This window comes from Podarcis erhardii (genome assembly GCF_964252035.2).
Source record: "Podarcis erhardii genome assembly, chromosome: 2".
Taxonomy (NCBI): Eukaryota; Metazoa; Chordata; class Lepidosauria; order Squamata; family Lacertidae; genus Podarcis; species Podarcis erhardii.
The window spans coordinates 82,980,383-82,999,600 of record NC_138498.1 but is presented as its reverse complement, the minus strand read 5'-3'; the positions used below and the strand labels follow the sequence as shown (position 1 = coordinate 82,999,600).

Here is a 19,218-nt window from a genome sequence, read left to right as displayed (position 1 = left end):
GGTAGCATTCACCATTAAAGGGTATAGAGAGCATAGGGAGTGTGTGACATTGAACAAGTGGGACTCTCTCCCTCTGGTTTCCTACCCACCTTCAACTGTCAGTCAACATTCTGCGGCCATGGAAATGCTCAGACCACAATGGGTTACTTTGCTTCTCCTTGCCCCTCAGGTTCTTACCCAACCTTTCTGTACTTCTGCAAATGTTGGGGTCTCCTCAAGCTTGCTGATACTTGCCTCCTATGTAGAGGGTCTCAATTTGGCAATGTAAGTAAGCCAGACTTGGAGAGTTTAGTTCAGTGTTAGCGCGCGCGCACACACACACACACACACACACTTAAATGTTTGGGCTTTGGTACATCTTTCAAGCACTTATTTCAAAGGAATGTCATCTCATGGGGAAACTGTGACATCCATCTAAGCAGATCTCAAATAGTCTATTCAATAAAAATCTGTAGGGAAAGATGTCTTGATGCTCTCCACTATATGGCCATTTCCCACTCATGTGCTTGTTTATATTTTTATGTAGGCCTACTACTGATCAACATATGTGAAATTCTTTTTGTGTATGCAAGAATAAAACAAATCACAGAAGCCAGTATTTTGAATCTGAAGCTTTTTTTTAAAAAAAAAGGCTAAAAAAAACCCCTATTATAAAGGCTTTGCATCCTTTTTCCCTTTTTTTTAGATTGATACTTTGCTTTAAAAAGATTGGGCACCCAACCCTCTCAAAACAACTCCATAGTCACTCTAAGATAGAATGTATACATTCTTTCATTATCATTGTATGAGATTGACAAATGTAATGCCATAATTTAGAACAACCGCATAGCTACCAACTTGCAAAAAAAGAAAAGCACCAAGACAACATTGGAATCTTCTTTGATGTAGCCATGGATAATGTGGGCTATCCATCATAAGTGAAAATGAAATTGAGTAAAATGTATAGCCTTTGAGAAGAAATGATCTAAAATATCTAAATAAAACAACATGTAAACCCTGTGCTTAATCTCAGACATGCTTTTCTAATTCTTCCTTTTTCTTGATCCCTTTTGTTTCTATTACTTTTATGTAAAGTGTCATCTGCTTCTATTTACTGCAACAATATGAAGTCACTAATTAACTTTAATCATGCTTATCTGCTCGACATTTTCTCTGTATCTGCAAAAGGATGCACAGCACACACAACTCTGTATGTAAGCGGAGAGTTGATTGAAAAATTGAAACCTGTTTTTGCTGCCATCACTAAATAGGCAGACACATGAAATTTGATTTAAAGTCTCTGGCTACTACTTTATTTAACTTGCAATTAAATGTAAGCTAACCCAGTCTCTCATTTCCCTGGGGTAGTACCAGACTCACAAGGCCCCCTTTCCCGCAAACCAAAATGCTGGTGCGTAGGGGAGCCTAGCTAGTGTAGGAAAAGATTCTTGTATCTGGGCCAGATCACCGAAAAGCATGCCCTATGTATTTATACCCCACCTTCAAATGCTTATGGCTCTCCTTGCACCACAAAGAGACCCAAATTTTGGGACTATCATACCAAGTTGCTCTTAATGAGTCATGGTTTTTAAAAACAAGTGAATGGATTCAAGCTGATTCTCCCAATGGAATTCGAAGTATAACCTCAAGCTAAGTAGCAGCAGAGCCAGTAGATAAACTTTGTTACATCCAGTATAGAATAGAATATATAAGACTTCTTTGCATAATATTGGAAAGATCTCATCATCAAACCCCCAATTTGCTTCCCAGGATCTAATGGCTTAACTTTTAAAGGGACTGGGTGGGGTGGGGTGGGGTGGGGAGAACCAAATTATTTTACCTACCGGTAGCAGTCGAAGAAACCCGATCCAAGTCCATTGAAGCCCAAAGACTAAAATTATTCAAAGTTTTGGACTGAGTCCAGCAGTAATATAATATGATCTCCTATTAACCCACTGGAAGCAGTTGGTATGTCTCTCACTAATCACCAAGCCACTTAACAAGGAGGAAGCAGAAACCCTGTATTTTAAACTCTCTCTGACATATAGTTCAACATTCTCTTTGTATTAATGTTCCAAGATCCCTTATTCAAAGTTCATTTAGAAAGCTCTGAGAAATAGAAGCTTCAGAGATCTTTGTTTCATGACACAATACATGCAAATACATATTACGGATGTCCTTGTTTTATGTCCGGAAAAGCCACTTAAGCAGCAGACAGTTGAGATTGAAGAACCAGTTTGGGAATATATTTAACCCATTTGGGGACTGATTTCATAGCTCCAAATCATCCCCAAACTTCTTTCCCCCAAAATTCAAATGTGCATTTTGGAATCGACAAGGGGAATTGCTTGGAAGGGTGTGTTTAGTATGGAGAAATGATTGTGCAGAAAAGATTAAGCACTACTCCAAACATCTTGACACTAAGTGGCTTTTTCAGGGTGGGTGGGGACAGTGTTATCCAGTACTTTATTTGAAAAAAAGGAGGTGCCAGTATGCACCCCTCCCCCTCCCCCTCCCTGCTTTGCCTATCTCCCCCTCCACCACTGCTTCCTGCCCCCACCTCCTGAGACATTTTGGCACGACCCACCAAAGCGGGTTTACCACGAAGTGGTGCGGCTAGAGCAGCCTGTGCAGCAAGGAAAGGAGGGAAAGAAGTGTTGGCTGTTCTAACCCTGCCACGTTGTGATAGAGCAAAGCAGACCTCCTCTACCACAAAGTGGCGTGGCTAGAGCAGCCCAGCTAAACAAAGGAAGAAGGGGAAAATGTCAGCTGCTCTAGCCACACCACTTTCTGGTAGGCCCACTTTGTCATGTTGCACCAAAATGGCTCCAGGGAAGCCACGGGGGAGTAGGCGAAAAGAAACTCCTGGTGTTATCAAGGTTTGGCTACACATGTTTACTCTTAGCTCCTACTTTCTAAACACAATGCATCTCCAGGAAAACATTTGTTAGGCAAGTGTTCACATAACGAGCTGATGATTTCCATTATTTCCTATAGGAAAATAATAAAAAAATGTCCAGTAACACAATTTTTAATTTTTATTTATTTAAAAAACATATATTTCGACTGCATCAGACCAACATGGCTCCCTACCTGAATCTAATTCCTATAGGAACACTTCCAATCCATCCTTTCCCCCTCTATGCTTTCTGCCTGAAACTACTGCAGCCAATCAGCAAAAGCCAAACAAAAATTGATTTGTCTGATCTCTCCTGTTCCCTGATTTCTCCAATCTCTTTTCCTCCCTCCATGGTTTCTGCCTTAAATGTTTGCCGCCCACCAAACAAGTAAGGAAAGGAGCAAACATTGGCTATTCAGATATGTGATTCAACCACTGGTGTAGCGAGGTTTGGGTATAACTTTGTGTTTGGCTGAGATTTCAGATGATGAGTGTTCTGATAGCGGGACCTGCATGCACTTTTCCCTGACTTTAGAAGCTTCAGATGGTGTCTTCTGTATTAATTTTTGAACATTTGCTGAAACCTTTTTATGAGGTTAGGCTTAAGGGGGGGGGAATCTATTTCTGTAATAGTCAGTGAGCTGTGATTTAAGGGGGGAATTGTGTGTGGTTTTTATTGTATATATAATTGTTGTAAACCATTCTGATACTATTTATGAAATTGTGGTATATAAGTATTTTTAAAAACAAATAAATCAAACAGTGCAAAGGCAGCAGCTTGTGGTTGCTGACCAGTTTGAATCTTGAAGATCGTATTACAACAGTCCTCAAAGGGACGCACTGGCTGCCAAGGTGCTACTAAGCCAAATAAGTAATCACTTATAATGTCCTACACAACTTAGGACCTAGATATTGGAAGGAACATATACTAACACACTAGCCTGATAGTGCACTAAGATCAGGTCTGCCAGGTTGCACCTGTTACTTCTAGATATGCTTAGTGCTTTTTTCTGGGGGGACGCAGACCCCTAAATATTTTGTGAATCTAATGGGAGAAGAAACTAATTTTTAAAAACTTTTTAGTTTCTTCTCTAGCATGGTGAATCATCAGTTCTGTTGCTACCCCCCAATGGCGGCCTCATTTCCTGTCACTGTGTTTTCTGGGTCTCATTTCTTTTTCATTTTTCTTTGTTTGTATGCTCGTTCCTTTTTTCTATTTTTTTGTATATTTGATGTGTGTATGTATATGCAATATCAAAATAAAATTAAAATAAGAGAGTACCCCTAAACATTTTTTAAAGAAAAAACAAACACTGTGCTTACTGTAATTTGCTTTTTGTGGGGGTCACCCTTGAATTTGGTCTGGAAGCAGCAGCTATTGCAAAATTCTGCTTCATAACTGCTCTCTGGAACAACTTATCAGCAACATATGATACCTTTGTTTAAAGCATTGTGATGACTGCCAATCTGATCCTATTTTAAGTATTATTGTTGTGAAATGTTTTACTGGTGATTGGATTTTCAAACAGTTGTACAAACATCAAAATTTGTGTAAAAGGTTGCAAAGAGCAGCCACAGACATGATATGCTCCATCTCTGTAGCTAATCAATGGGGTGCCTTCAATAGAGAGGTAAAACTGAAACAGAGTTTTAAGCCTATTGCCAATTTTACCTGCGCTGTGAAGTGGCTTCTCCCTACTTGCTGCAGATACAAGGCTAGTACTTGTCAGTTTCACTGCTGCTCTCTACAGCCTGTCCACACAACTTCTCTGAATTTATGTCATTCTATTCAACCCACAAAGGCTGCAAAGAATGACACTGAAACTGACAGGCTCAATTCAGAATAATTCCCCATAGACGTAAAACTGGCAAGGGGTTTCATATATATTGTCAATTACTTTTCTACTATTAAGGAACCGCTCAGTTCCGCTGCTGCTCTTTGTGGCCCTTGAATTGGGACTACTTAATATGGAATTAACTCCTAACTTTCCAGAACTGGCAGCTGGTTGGTGGGGGGGGATGCACACCTGCACTGAACTTGTTTGGAAATGTTGAAGATATCGGAGACAGCACTCCTCTGGATATCTGACACCCAAGGTTGGACCAACAGAAAACTCTCAACAACATATAAGGGGCAATTCTGTACACGCCTAGTTTAAGCAGTTAAATAACAGCTGCCAGACTACATTAGAATACCAAAAGGAAGCTTGCTATTTTTTAAGTGACCAGCTTTAAGAGTAGTTTTCAAGATCATTCTTTTTTGTGCTCACAAGTTTACATTAGAGTTTTATCACAAAGGATAGGTAGGGTGGGGGAGGGAGGGAAAAAAAAGAAAATTAAAGAGCACAGGAACATCTGTGTACCCATTTTTATTGCCAATACCCTCAACAGGAAGACAGAAATAGCCACATAGGAATAAAAGGTAACTTGACAGCTCTAATCATATGTTGCCAGAAGATGGACCAAGTAGGAAGGTTTGACTAAAAAGGAAAAAACAACAACAACAACCAAAGGGTAATAATTTCTTCTACCACAACTCAAGAGTGCATCAAACAAGGCCTGTATTATTGTTGGAAAGGAACCTCACACAGTGCTGTAACTTTTCACTGACCCTGCTCTGTGAACATCTTTTCAATTTGTTAGTGCTAAAAATAACACAATTGTAGTTGCAAAGGATTACCCAAACTAAGAGAGGCAGTTGAGAGGCGTTCTTTAAAGCTTCCATTCTGTAGCACAGAGAGCTGCAGGATCTTGGGAAAAACACCTGGCTTGGAAGACTCGTCTTCAAGACAATGGTTATAAAAACAATTTGTCATCAAATAGATATGCAAGCCAAAGGAAAAGTTTACTAAGCCTATAGAGAATTCTGAGCCGAGAAAAACCATAAAAGCCACAGCAGGAAGCAATAATATCTATATTACTGTTCTGTATCATACATCCCGTTCAAGACTCATGGGTGGAGCCTGGTGACAGTCATCATAATGAGAAGAGATGGGCTATGTCAAGAGTGGAGGGAATTTTATTTGTAGAAATTAATACAATGAAGCAGCACATCAGAACTTTCAGGTTGCCACAGATACCAGCAGCAAAATATTTTGACCCAACATTCACGTCTAGGTTAAATGCAGAAAATGTGGATTGAAGAGTTTTGTTGAGTGACAGTGTAACGCCTTCACCAGCTGACACTTCAGATCACATTAATCACACTTCCGTCAAAAACAGGGCAAAGCAAATGCAGGTAATAGCTATTATTGTCTACTTCATTATGTGCCAGCCTTCTAGAGATCCATTCAGCCTACAACTTCAATAAAGGTGCCATCTTGTATGAGACATCTTGTATTGAAGTTGTAGGTTTTGGAATAAACTCCTGCAATCTCACTTCTTTATTGGCCTTCCAGGGGTGTGCAAAACACTTACCCCCCCCCCCATTTGGCCTTTGGTTCAGCTGGCTAGAGTTACTTGGTTCTACTAGCTTTTCTGTTTTTGTTGGCTGTTGAGATAATTCATTTGTGGTATACCAGCTTGAGTGTGGAAGCATCATCCTAATCCACACAGAATATTCAAATAGACTCATCTATTCATGGTCTTGCGTTTACATCTGACTTTTTTTGATCATGGGACTAAGGTGGCCTGATGTCATGAGCGCCACAGCACTGTGGGATTGAGTTTGGGTTGGCAGACCCTGATGGAGAAGCAGAAAGAAACAGAGGGGGAGCTTAGCTGAACTGGAAGAACCTGGGTTGGAGGAGGGGGAGTTCCTCTATTTCTATCCCAACTTCAATTGCTTTAGAAGGGGAAGCAGAGATGCCAGCTCTCCCCTCCAAACTTTCTGCAGAGGGACATCTCAGTGGAGGCTGGGGAGTGCTCTGATCAGCCAAGGAGGTGAGCTGAATAGGCAGCAGTAGTAACTGAACAGGAGCCTGAGCAGGAGATGGTACCCTTTTGGCTTAGAACCAGGCACTGCCTTCACAGATGGCAGCAGAGCTGCCCTGATGGATTGTGCACGTGCAATCCCACAAGGTGAGGTAGTCTCGCAAGAGTGCATGCCACTCATGTTTAAAACCTTGACAGGAGAGGTGTGGAAACACCCATCACTTGTGTCCCATTCTGAACTTTTTGCCCTGCCCTTGAACTCCTGAACCATAACTCCTGAGAATTCTGTCTGTTGTCAAGCATGTACCATTGCTTGCTCGATTACTTCCAAGTAAGAGCCTCTGTCTGTGTACTTTGCGCAGGAGTCAAGAAGAGTTTGGATTTGATATCCAGCTTTATCATTACCCTAAGGAGTCTCAAAGCTGCTAACAATATCCTTTCCCTTCCTCCTCCACAACAAACACTCTGTGAGGTGAGTGAGGCTGAGAGACTTCAGAGATGTGTGACTAGCCCAAGGTCACCCAGCAGCTGCATGTGGAGGAGTGGGGAAGCGAATCCAGTTCACCAGATTATGAGTCCACTGCTCTTAATCACTACACCACACTGGCTCAAGACACATACATGTCACTGTCTATCCAAGGACTACCTAGACTCAAGCCTACTGAAGTTCAAAAGTGGTGGCCCCATGTCCCTTCAGACCACACCCTGTGACAATAAGGCATGCCCCAGTTAACACTTCCCTATTATATACCTGCATCTGAAGAAGACAAGTAAGGTTCCAATAGGACAGTAGGAATCCACACAGTACAATGCCAGCGATGTATTGACCTTGAAGTGCATACCCATTTTAGGAAACGGGGTTTGAAGCCCAGCTTGAGTGCTGCACAATCTACATTCACAGGATTCCAGTAGAGTCATTTGCCCTTCAGTGTCCGCACTCATCAAGTGTCACTCATCAAGAGCATTATGAGCTAAACTCTAGCAGATGCTACAATAGCAGAACAAACATTTGGATGAGAAATCATATTGAGTGAATGCAATGTCCCAGCCCATGTTCAGCTTGGCCCACTTTCCCTTAGCGTCATCAGATCTGGTACCAGATGCAGCACCTCAGAGAAAAGAGGAGGGACAACAGAAAAGGTGCCAGGAAATTTTTCTGATGGAAGTGCATGCAGTATTGGTGACTAGCCTTTCTATCAGCTCCGAAATACTAAAATATAAACTACCGTATTTTTCGTCCTATAGGGCGCACCGGCCCATAGGACGCACATCGTTTTTTGGGGGGGGGGAATGAATAAAAAAAATTATTTCCCCCCCCAGCCGCGGCTGCCGCCCCAAGCCTTGCACACGCCTGCCCGAAGCACGGGGCACCCTCTGGAGGGCTCCGCGTGCTTCGGGCGGCAGGCTGCCGCCCCAAGCCTCGCGTGCCCGGCGGGAGCTCCTGCCGGGCGCGCAAGGCTTGCAGGCACTCGCCCGAAGCACGGGGAGCCCTCCGGAGGGCTCCCCGTGCTTCGGGCAACAGGCTGCCGCTCCAAGCCTTGCGCGCTCAGCGGGAGCTCCTGCCGGGCATGCAAGGCTTGCAGGCACTCGCCCGAAGCACGGGGAGCCCTCCGGAGGGCTCCGCGTGCTTCAGGCGGAAGGCTGCCGCCCCAAGCCTCGCGCGCCCGGCGGGTTCCGCCGGGTGTGCAAGACTTGCAGGCACTTGCCCGAAGCACGGGGAGCCCTCCGGAGGGCTCCCTGTGCTTCGTGCAACAGGCTGCCGCCCCAAGCCTTGCGCGCTAGGCCCTGGTGGGCCGCCCCCTTACCCACTTCTGATTCGCCAAACAGATAGCCAGCCAATCAGGATTTTTTTTAAAAATGGATTTCCCCCTTTCACTTCTCATTTCCCTGGAATAGAGTATGGTGGGCTGTGAATTTTACATCTGGTGAATTAGGGAAGACTAATGGACCTGGCAGGCCCAGGCAAATCTCCTATAAAACACACCCGTTATGTAAATATCAGTTTCATTTTAGCACTCTGCTGAATCTTCTGTGAAAATGGCAGCCAGATTTCACTGGAAACGTGAAATTGTGGGACTGTAGAAGGAAGTATTATATTAAGAATTAAGAGAAATGACTCGATCCATTGGGCCACAATTCTTCCCAGCCCAAACCTTGAGAGCCCTCTGGGCACCCAACCCCACCCCATTCACCAGTGGAGAAACTGTTTCTAGCATTTTTGTATTAGGGGCTGGCCCTGTTCTTTATGTGACCCAAGCACTTATTCAGAGGTTTGGTAGGGAATTAGGAGGAAGAAGTTGGGTGTTTTCCTCCTGTTCCCTCAATGGCAACCTAACCGCATAAGTGAAAGTGATGATGAGTTATGTTCAGCAGCAGTGGCACAAGTCACTATACCCACAACTGCAGCATAAAGCTAATCCATATATCAGTTAAGGCTGTTCATTCTTGTTTGGGGAAAAAGAGAGGACTGAATGTCTGAAGTTCTTGGGCATTTTTTATTTTTCAAAAAGAGAAACACAAAAATTTGTTTCCCCCCTTTACAATAAAATCCTGTCAGCACGGCTAATCCCTAGGGAAATCTAAAGTATAAGCCCCAGAACAGTAAACAAGTGCACGGTCAAAACCATGTAATCAAGATGAAGGCCTCCTCATACTGAGATTACACACCCCATTGCCTCCAATCACAGCCAAGGACGGCGGGAACGCAAGTTCAGAGTCATCTGATTTTGAACGGATTGACAAAGCATGGCTAACAATCCAACAGAAATCAAGAACTACATGGGATTTAAAAAGTCAGCTTTATTTTTGTGACTTGGATTTGAGGTAGATTAAATAATTGAAAAGGCTAGGCTATTAGGTCATGATTTCTGTGTTGCAGCTGTCTAGCCCAAGTTGACAGACACTCTGCAAGGCCTGTTGATTTAATAAGAGAGGCATAGGAAATCTCTGTGGGTAGCAAACGAGCAGTCAATGAATCTGAAAAGAAACATGATTGAATGGGGTGGGGGAACTAACCAGCATTTATAAAGCTGTGATTAGCTGGAGGTCCTATGGCAGCTACAGTTGTGTTTTCTGAATAAGTGCAATAATGCATATGCAGGAGTGAAGCAACTTTGCTCCAGAGAGTTACTGCTTCATATAAAACTTGAACTGAGACCTGCAAGCTCAACAAGTGAACAGCCATGAAAGGTAAGATATACTTTTATGTAGATGTATTGTGAAGGGATATTACTTTTGCAAATAAACTATGCTTTAAAATCCAGACAAATCAATAAACCACAATTTTTTTTTGTGGACTCAAGGAAATTGTTGCATGCTAAGCATGCTGATTCAAAATGCATCTCCTTATCTTCCTTATATGAATGCAACATTCAGAAACCGTAATCAGACATTTGTAGGGTCAGTTCAAATATTTGTAGGGGGACTTCAAACACTATTTTTGGCAATGAAGTTTGAGAAATTATGTACAAGATAAACTGTAATCTCAGAAAGTGAATGGCTTCATATGAAGGCTGACATGCTTGGTTATGAAATCAAAGGCTCTTAAATATCTGTACCTTTTAGGAAATTTAAGTTCTACATTCAGTGACTTTTCCTGAATATTTCAATACTATTTGACTTGAAGCTAAACCTTGTGCATGTTTGCCAAGTGGAAAGTCCCTCTGATTTCATTGGGATTTACCCCAAAATAAATGTACACAAGACTCAAGCCCTTAAGACTCCTGCTTAGAAATAAGAGATACTACTGATCTGCCTCAGGGACCATTCATGAAAGGAGACGGAAAGCTTTTATCAATCTGGACATATGGCTCTTAGCTATCATTGCCTGGTATAGGATTGCTTTTACTGTGTGCATACATACAAAGAATGCTGTCTGAGAAATATTTATAAAAAATAGTACTCATTATATTGTTTGTGCCATTGTAAGGAACTGTGTGAACTTCATTCACTGTTTCAAAGAAGTGAGACATTTAAGATACCAGAGAATGCTTATGGATTATAGACACGAACAAGTGAACCCTAATATGAAATATTGGTAATAGAATTAATAGAACTATATATAATAACAGCAATAGAGATGTTTAAGAACATTTGTTCAAATAAGAGTTACTAGTTATCGTACGGTGTACAGTACAAAAAAGGAACAGACTCACTGAAATTAATGAAACTTAGTCGGGTCTATTCACTTGCATGGACCTGTTGAGAATAGGATACAACCCTCTGGTTTTATTGATGTTTGATCCAGAAAAGCATCCCAGACACTTGCTCAACACACCAGACTCAGTTCACTCAAATGTACAAGCCGGTGAGCCACTGGAAAGGAATTCATAGAACTTAACAAGGAAGCTCTAGAAAGCTGGAAAGTTTCTAAACAGTTAAGAATGCTGTAGATCGGGGTGACTACAGATCACATGATGAAATGTAAGGAGATGAGAAAAACTTGCTGAAGTAAACGAAGCCACTCATAGTCTTAAAGTTAACCACTGGTTTAAGTGTTTTTCATAACCATGGTCTTAGTGTCTCCCAGGGAGCAGCCAATGCGAGGCTCATCAGTGAATAAGTAACATGGATGAAAAATTCCTTAAGCAGCAGTTGGACCTGCTGTTTTATTATGAGGCTTGACCAAACCATTAATACTGATAAAAATAAAATTACAATTACAATTACGCTCCACTGAAAATAGTCTGTTGAATGTTTTCTAGCTTCCTCCATGCTGTCAGTGGAATTCATTTACTATGCTGGGTGTAAAATTCATAGGACACATTTGCATTTCTGACAAAGTTTTAGGATTCTCCCCAACAAAGCTTTGAGTTAACCCTTTGAATTTAATGGATCTAAACGCTGTACTGTTTTTAACACCTGAGTGGGAGCTGCCCAGAGTGGCTGGGGAAACTCAGCCAGATGGGCGGGGTATAAATAATAAATTATCATTATTATTATTATTATTATTATTATTTATTATTATTATCCATGGTCATTAATTTCAATTGGTCTACTTTGAGTAGGACTAGCATTGGCAACAACCCATGGAAACTTGGTTCATTTAGATACTGTATATTTGAGAAAATTGCTGATATGCATGACATGAGGGTTTTATGACTATAACTACAGTTCATCCTGCTATTCAAATATGCAAACTTACTCCGTACATATCTTCAATATACTAACTGCCATCACAAGATGCAGAATGTAACACTGATACTTCTTTTCTTATTGCATAGGTTCATTGCTTTTGATTTCAAGTGTCATCTTGCTAACAGATGTGCTGAGTGGCTGTCCTCCAAAATGTCTGTGTAATCGCTTTTTAAAGACAGTGGACTGCAGGAATCGAGGGCTTGTTGAAGTTCCTTCACACTTACCTGCTGAAACTCAAATATTGCTGTTGTCAAATAATCGCATTCAGAAAATCAGTCAAAGTGCTTTTGTTGACACTCTGGCCCTCAAAATCCTGGATTTATCTAATAACTCTATCACGGGTCTGTTGCCTGGCACATTCAAAGAACTACAACATCTACAGATACTAAACCTAACGAAGAACTTCATTGAATATGTAGACAACAAAACTTTTAGTTCACTTTCACGCCTAAAAGAGCTGGATTTATCCTCCAACAATATATTAAGTATGCCTGGAACTCTGGGAAAAAATACAGGGAACATAACTTTATTGTCTATGAAACATAATAAACTTCAGAAAGTAGACAGACTTCTGTTGGAATTGCTCCCAAACCTGAAAGTTGTTCTGTTTAAGGGTAACTTCTGGCAATGCAATTGTCAAGTCTTTGGCCTTAAGTTGTGGCTGGAAAGTTTTTTATATAGAGGTAAGTAATTTTTCTCTGTTACATATATACTGTACATCCAGCAAATGTCATTAAGACATATCTCACCTTCGCTATTTATTGAAGTTTTAATTCAAGGGAGCATCTAATAACATGGAAAATGGATTTGGTGGGGGGAGTCGCTGAGTATGGATGACTTCCTGATGTAGAATTTACTGTATAGCCTATACACTTCCTACACTTGATACTGTGTAACAAGGTTTAAATATAGCAATAAGTGATGATGGTTAGGGTTGCCGATATCATACATTACAACATTCTTAACTCTATACAGCAGTTTCTATGACTTCTGCTTATTGAGAGGGTTCATATTACGTTTAGTAGTACATACATGGCTTTAACAAATTGTTGACAAGGCAGCTACTTGTACACTGTAAGAGCATGTTGGGAAGTCTGGACCATTCACTTATGTTATATATACTGAAGCCACAACGTAAGAGCCTTGCTGGATCAGGCGAAAGATCTGTTGACCCTGATCTTTTGTTGGTAATGGTGACCTGTTGGATGCTTTCCTGATGTTTCTGAACAGTTGTTTGTCCCCCCAGCAGCTAGTATTGGGACCTTTTCTGTAAACTATACCTTTCCTGTAAACATGGAGCCAGGGGCCATCATGGCAGCAATTTATTTATTTATTTGTCATTTCATATCAGTGTCTTTAGGTGACCCTAAGTTTTAGAATCTTGAGAGAGAGCTTTGTATCTACATTAATCAACAACTAACATCAATTCATTGGTTTTTATCCCAATCTGTACTGAATTAAATGAATTCATGGATGATAAGGCTATCAATGGATACTAGTCATTAAGGCTATGCTCTGCCCCATTGGTCATAGACAGTAATGCTTCTGAATGCCAGTGGCTGGAAACCACAGTTCTTGCGCTCATGCTATGCTTGCAGGTTTCTCAGAGGCATCTGGTTGGCCACTGTGAGAACAGGATGCTGGACTAGATGGGCCTTGCCCTGATCCAGCAGGCTCTTATGTTCTTGAAATGTTATAAATGTGTGTATTTATTGTTGATGTTTTTATTGTTGAATCACTTCAGGATGTTTTATGTGAAGCAATTCTTATAGCTGCAATTCAATACACATGTTTCAACTCAATCAATTCAACCACTTCTAACACAAATAAGAGCATACCCGTTACAAAGGAAACAAGTGGAGACACTGCTGTCATCTTTCCAAAATTCAGCATGGTTTCAAACTAGTAGTAGTAAGAGCAGATATATTGATCATGGAGCAATACATCATGCAGTTCTGTACTCAAAATATTTATTCAGAAGTAAACTTCCTAGTTAGCAGGCTGAGGAATGAAACTAGAGGAGTCCAGCCTTCTTACCTTATGTGATGGACACCTTAGCTACTGACTACATGAGATCACGATTAAGCTAAAATGTAGAAGAGAGAATTGGGGGATGAAGCTTGTGGGTTTCTTTACACCTCCTGCTTTTCCTGGAGGAACCCAGCCTGATGGGTGGGGTATAAATAATAAAAATATTATTATTATTTCAGAATTTGAGTACTGGATAAAATATACTCCCAAGGTGGTCATCACTTTCCAAGAGCCTTGAGCGGTTAAAATATTACTAAGTAATTTCTTTCCATCCTAGGATATATTGCTGGAGTCATGCTCCATACAGACATCTTCTTATAAGCAAAAGAACATAATGAATGAATATAACTTAACTGTTAAGTTTGAAGAATAACTTCATAAATTTATCTCAGGGAAAGAAGCTTTCCAAGACAAATTAAGAACCCTTTTTGCTTTTCCCATCTTTGCACCATTCTAATCTGCACACATTTGTAACATGAATAGAAATCAAGTTACTACCAATGCTATCTGGGAAAAGCACATGTTGTATATTCCACCAGCAATTTTTCATTTCACTAGCAGTTTTCTTGTAAGACTTGCATAAAGCAAACTGATATATCCTGTGTTAATGATGCCCAATCCTCTCCCAGATCCACTAAATAATCTGCCCTACCTTTATATCCCCCCAATGGATGGATGGGCACATACACACACACACACAAACAAAAATAAGAAGAATGAAATGTCCACCTTAAAAAAAACCCACACACACAAGTAAAACAGCATAACAATCTGAATATTACCTATGCTAAAGGTACACTAGAACAAAAAGTTTTAGGTTGGTGTGCAAATGTCCAGTTGTGCAGTTAGATAATTGCTGAGGATGGATGCAATGGAGGACAGTGGGGATAGATAATAATATGTAGTCCTTCACTTACTACAAAATGTGGTAAGCAGTGTTTCAAAGGAGGAACCTTTCTGCTTGTGGGAGAAGCTATATTTTTGTCCCAGGAAATACAATTTAATCACATGGCATCTTTCTGGCAACATTAACACCTATTGTCAGAATACAAAACAGCCACACTGCCCACCTGTCAAATTTGGCCCATGAGGCAGAACCTGATAAGGTTCTCGCCCATGGAGTGAAAAAGTGTTAGGATATAGTTCCTTTCAACCTTAAAAGGTTCCCTTGACTATTGTATGTCACATGCCTGTTTACTTCCAGCACTTGCTGGGAACTTCCGTTTGTATATAGCTTTTGTGTTACTGCTGTTTTGCTGGAGACGAAGGGAAGCAGACATGTTTTCCTCTGTTCCTAAACTATGCTGAATAAAATGCTGTACATTATGCTTACACATTTCTCTGTCTGCCTCTTTGGCTTTGAGAAGATTTACGCATTCTGCTAATAGAGCGTGCACGGGTCTCTAAGCGTATCTGAGGCTCGTGTTGCTAATTGATGCTGTTCCAAGGGAGACTGGCTGCCAGCTGGTGGCTGGAGCCAGCTGGGGGCCTGCCTGATGCCTGCCTGATGCCCCCATCTTCCCGGCTGTATCCCAACAAAACGATCCTCCCCACCACTGTTGTGCATGTTCTACTCAGATGCACATTACAGTGAGTCCAATTGGGCTTATTTCCAGGCTACTGTGCATGGAATTACAGCCTTATATGATTCTTCTATTGTTTTTTCCAAGCCATTCATCAGCAGTTGTGGTGGACAATCCCATTGTAATTATTTGCTGGACAACGGAATAATCTTCTTACAAGATTATGACTGAATTTTGAGTCTCCATTATTCTTTCCTACCTAATCCCATCAACGTGCAGTAAATTGCAGCCCAATCGTATCCATTTTAATGCACAAGTAATTTCCACTAAGTTCAACTCCTACATAATGCGTTTAGGGCTGCAGTTGTACAGAACAATCCTAAGCAATCAAAATTAAATCCCATTCAGCTCAATGGTGTTTACTCTCTGGTAAGAGTCTTGGGGTGCAATCCTATGCACACTTTATTAGGAGTGAGTTCCACTGAACTTAGTGTGCTTTCTTCCTGAAAAAAACATGCATAGGAGCGAGCTCTGAGAATATTTATATTACACTGAAGGGCACCATAGCATTTTTTTAAAACAAATATCACATAAAATCTTACAGTCATGGCAGCATGAATTCTACATACAAAATACTGCAGATCTGACTAAATTCCAAGTCTGAGAGAATGGGAGCGAACATTGTTTGAATATGCAAGGAGGGCCTTTTATATACAAGTTAAAGAAGGCAGACAGAAAGCAGATTTGTTGAAAAATGGCTCGCATTCAATAACTCTTGGGATAGCAAAAAGCAACAGACATATTACATCAATTTTACTACTATATAACTTTTATATCTGTAACTTCTGTGTCCATACTTTTTGCTCACTTCATTTTATACCTATATGTATACTTATAAAGAGAAACAATAAAATGGAAAAAAATAGGAGATTCTTCCCACCCACCCCTTTGTATGCTCAGACTGAAATTCACTCCTCAAGTGATTGAAGACATGTGTGATAACATTTTTGTCCCTGGAAAAAGAAACCATAACCCTAGAAACCAATGTAAAGTCAATCCAAAACTAATTTCTCTGCGATCTTATACATACAGTTGTTTAAATATAAAATGCAGTCAAAGAAAGTGTAGTATTTCCTACCCATTAACTATCTCCTACCCTCAGTCCATCTCTGTTTCTTCTCTCCTCTTTAGCCATTGTATCTTCTGGGCCCCTATGTCCTGGTCCTATCTCCTGGCTCGTCTTGCTACTGAAACTTCCCTCAGCCTCTTTGCTTCCTGAGCTCTTTGTCTCTGCTCTCAATTTCCACCAAAAACACATAGACCCTCTTGGTCCCAGACCTTTCACTTCCTTCACAACAACTTGTTTTGTGGCATGCCATCACTCAGATCAGGCCAACTCTCTGACACTGAATGGAAAACACCTGATCATTCTCACATTAAAATAGGACCTAATTTGCTTTTGTCTCTGCTCAGCATCTATTTAACCATGGTTTCCAAAACACTGTTACTATATGGTGGCCATTTTAAACTTCCTCCATGTTGGCTTTAATCACGGTAATGTTGGGCTTCAAGCCAATGGTGTATCCCCCCCCCCCCCATTTGCAACCTTATTATGACCATTTGTTTTCCTTGGTTGGACTGTTTTCCAATAGCATCTATGAATGAAAGGAAAGCTTAAGTTTCACAAATGACTAACAAAACTACACACTAATATGAGGTTTTTCCATTGTTGTAATTTAACTGTAAACCAACTAGCATAGAAGATGGTTGTCATTTTTATACAGGAGAAAAATCAGTTTCTTCATTACTTTAGTTAGTGGGTGTTTGGTTGGTTCTTCTGAGTGAGCAAGAGCTTGACAAATGCTGCTTCTTTTCAGGAGGAATTAGTGACAGTATCATCTGCTCAGCGCCTGATCATCGGAAGGGAAAAGACCTCCTGAGAATTCCTTATGAATTGTATGGAATCTGCCCTCCTACAGCTTCCGATGTCCACCAGGCCAATGCTCTTCACTATACTTCTGAGCACAAAAGTTCTCCAAAGCTTGCCCATCACAATGAACACGGAGGAGACAGCAGCCGGTCACACTGTGAACCGAAACCAAAGCCACGGCCCGTTAGCTTGCGTCATGCAATTGCCACTGTAGTAATAACTGGAGTGGTCTGTGGGATTGTATGTCTCATGATGTTGGCTGCTGCTGTGTATGGCTGTGCTTATGCTGCAATCACTGCAAAGTACCACCGTGAAAAGAACCCCTCTGGCAAGGAGAAGAGCAGTCTTGAGGAAAAAGAGTCATTTGAGAGGTCATTGGCTTGAGTTACTGATTGCTATGGGCTTTCAGAAACATATACTACTCCTCTTGCCCAACAAGCTGAGTAGAGTCAGAATATGGCTGATTTATTAGTTACTCTTACATTTTGATTTTCCACATTCAAAACTGTTTGCATATAACTACAGAGGTGCCAACAAGATTTTTCTGGCCACTGGTATACCATATGTAGATTGGGCAATCGGCTGCACTTGCCAAAGACACACATTTGCATAACAAAGTATATTCAAATGTCATGTGCAGATTTGTACCCTCTTTTTCAGGTGGAGGTGGAGTGCCAAAAATAAAGCCAGTAATAAGTTGTCCAAGAGATGGAATGTCAAGCAGTGAAGCTTTCCCCCTAATTGTAGTTCTATACTCCACATTCTACCTGCCACATACCTGTTAAAGGTACAATAGCCCTACAGTCCTCCAATGCCAGGGAGACTTTCAAATTTCAGCAGCACCATGTGCCAAGCCAAAATTTGGTACTCCCCCACCTCTCATCTTCCTTTCTGCTCAATTCAATATGTCATAGGTCTGATGCCCTGTGGTGCCCCCTGGTCTAGATGCCCAGTGCAGCAGAACCAGTCGTGCTGCCCAAAATCCACCTCTGCCAATGCCAATACTAAACTACACAAAGAACTCAAGTTTCACGAGTTGCAAACAAGGTGTGTTACTGTAGGTCATGGGTAGCCAAACTAAGGCCCGGGGGCCGGATCTGGCCCAATCACCTTCTCAATCCAGCCTGCAGACGGTCCAAGAATCAGCGTGTTTTTACATGAATAGAATGTGTGCTTTTATTTAAAATGCATATCTGGGTTATTTGTGGGGCATAGGAATTCGTTCATTCTCCCCCCAATAAAAATATAGTCCAACCCCCTCCCCCAAAGTCTGAGGGACAGTGGTCTGGCCCCTGCTGAAAAAGTTTGCTGACCCCTGCTGTAGGTCTCTCGTGTGCTGATCTTAGGGCTCCAATACTATGTTAAGTGGAGGGAGTAAAAAGTGATTTAAGATTCATAGCAATTCTGTTCAGATACTCATGCTTGGATAAATTCAAGATTTAAATAGTTCAAACCCCAGTATTCATTTGTTGTGGTCATTTATTAATACCCCAACAAATACACTCATGGAGTGTGAACTGGCGGTGACGGACCAGGACTGAGACCTTGGGATCATAATACATGGCTTGATGAAGTTATTGACCCAGTGTGCAACAGTGGTGGAAAAAGCAAGTTTGAGGGAGGAGACAGCAATGCTTCAGAATAGCAATTTCTGGAAACCACAGGTGCTCTTCCACTCAAATCCTGCTCGTGGGCTTCTCATAGGCATTTGGTTGGCCACTGTGATCACAGGATGGTAGGCTAGATAGACCATTGGCCTGATCCAGCAACAATAACATTTTTTTCCTTTATCTTTTTTGAGCCAAAATGATTTGACACACCCACTCAGCCATGAAGTTTGCTCGGTG

The 19,218-nt window shown here is 41.3% G+C and overlaps 2 protein-coding genes across 5 annotated transcripts in view; one reads left to right on the top strand and one right to left on the bottom strand.

The window, feature by feature from the left end:
• Positions 1-19,218, bottom strand: part of CACNA2D3 (calcium voltage-gated channel auxiliary subunit alpha2delta 3) — a 494,938-nt gene that overhangs the window by 64,741 nt on the left and 410,979 nt on the right. The gene's annotated exons all lie outside the window — the stretch shown is intronic.
• On the top strand, positions 9,430-19,187 carry LRTM1 (leucine rich repeats and transmembrane domains 1). Of its 2 annotated transcripts, none has more exons than XM_081848905.1 (3): positions 9,430-9,940; positions 11,974-12,570; positions 17,319-19,187. In XM_081848905.1, exons 1-3 carry the CDS (start codon positions 9,934-9,936, stop codon positions 17,753-17,755), a joined length of 1,041 nt encoding a protein of 346 aa, XP_081705031.1. In that variant the 5' UTR covers positions 9,430-9,933; the 3' UTR covers positions 17,756-19,187. The 2 variants fall into 2 exon arrangements, with proteins under 2 accessions (XP_081705031.1, XP_081705030.1); XM_081848904.1 differs by lacking the exon at positions 9,430-9,940 and adding an exon at positions 11,149-11,173.

Excerpts from the sequence above, each read along its gene's own strand:
- LRTM1 (XM_081848904.1), top strand. Across the intron at positions 12,571-17,318 it reads GGAAAGTTTTTTATATAGAG|GAGGAATTAGTGACAGTATC; the intron begins GTAAGTAATTTT and ends GCTTCTTTTCAG.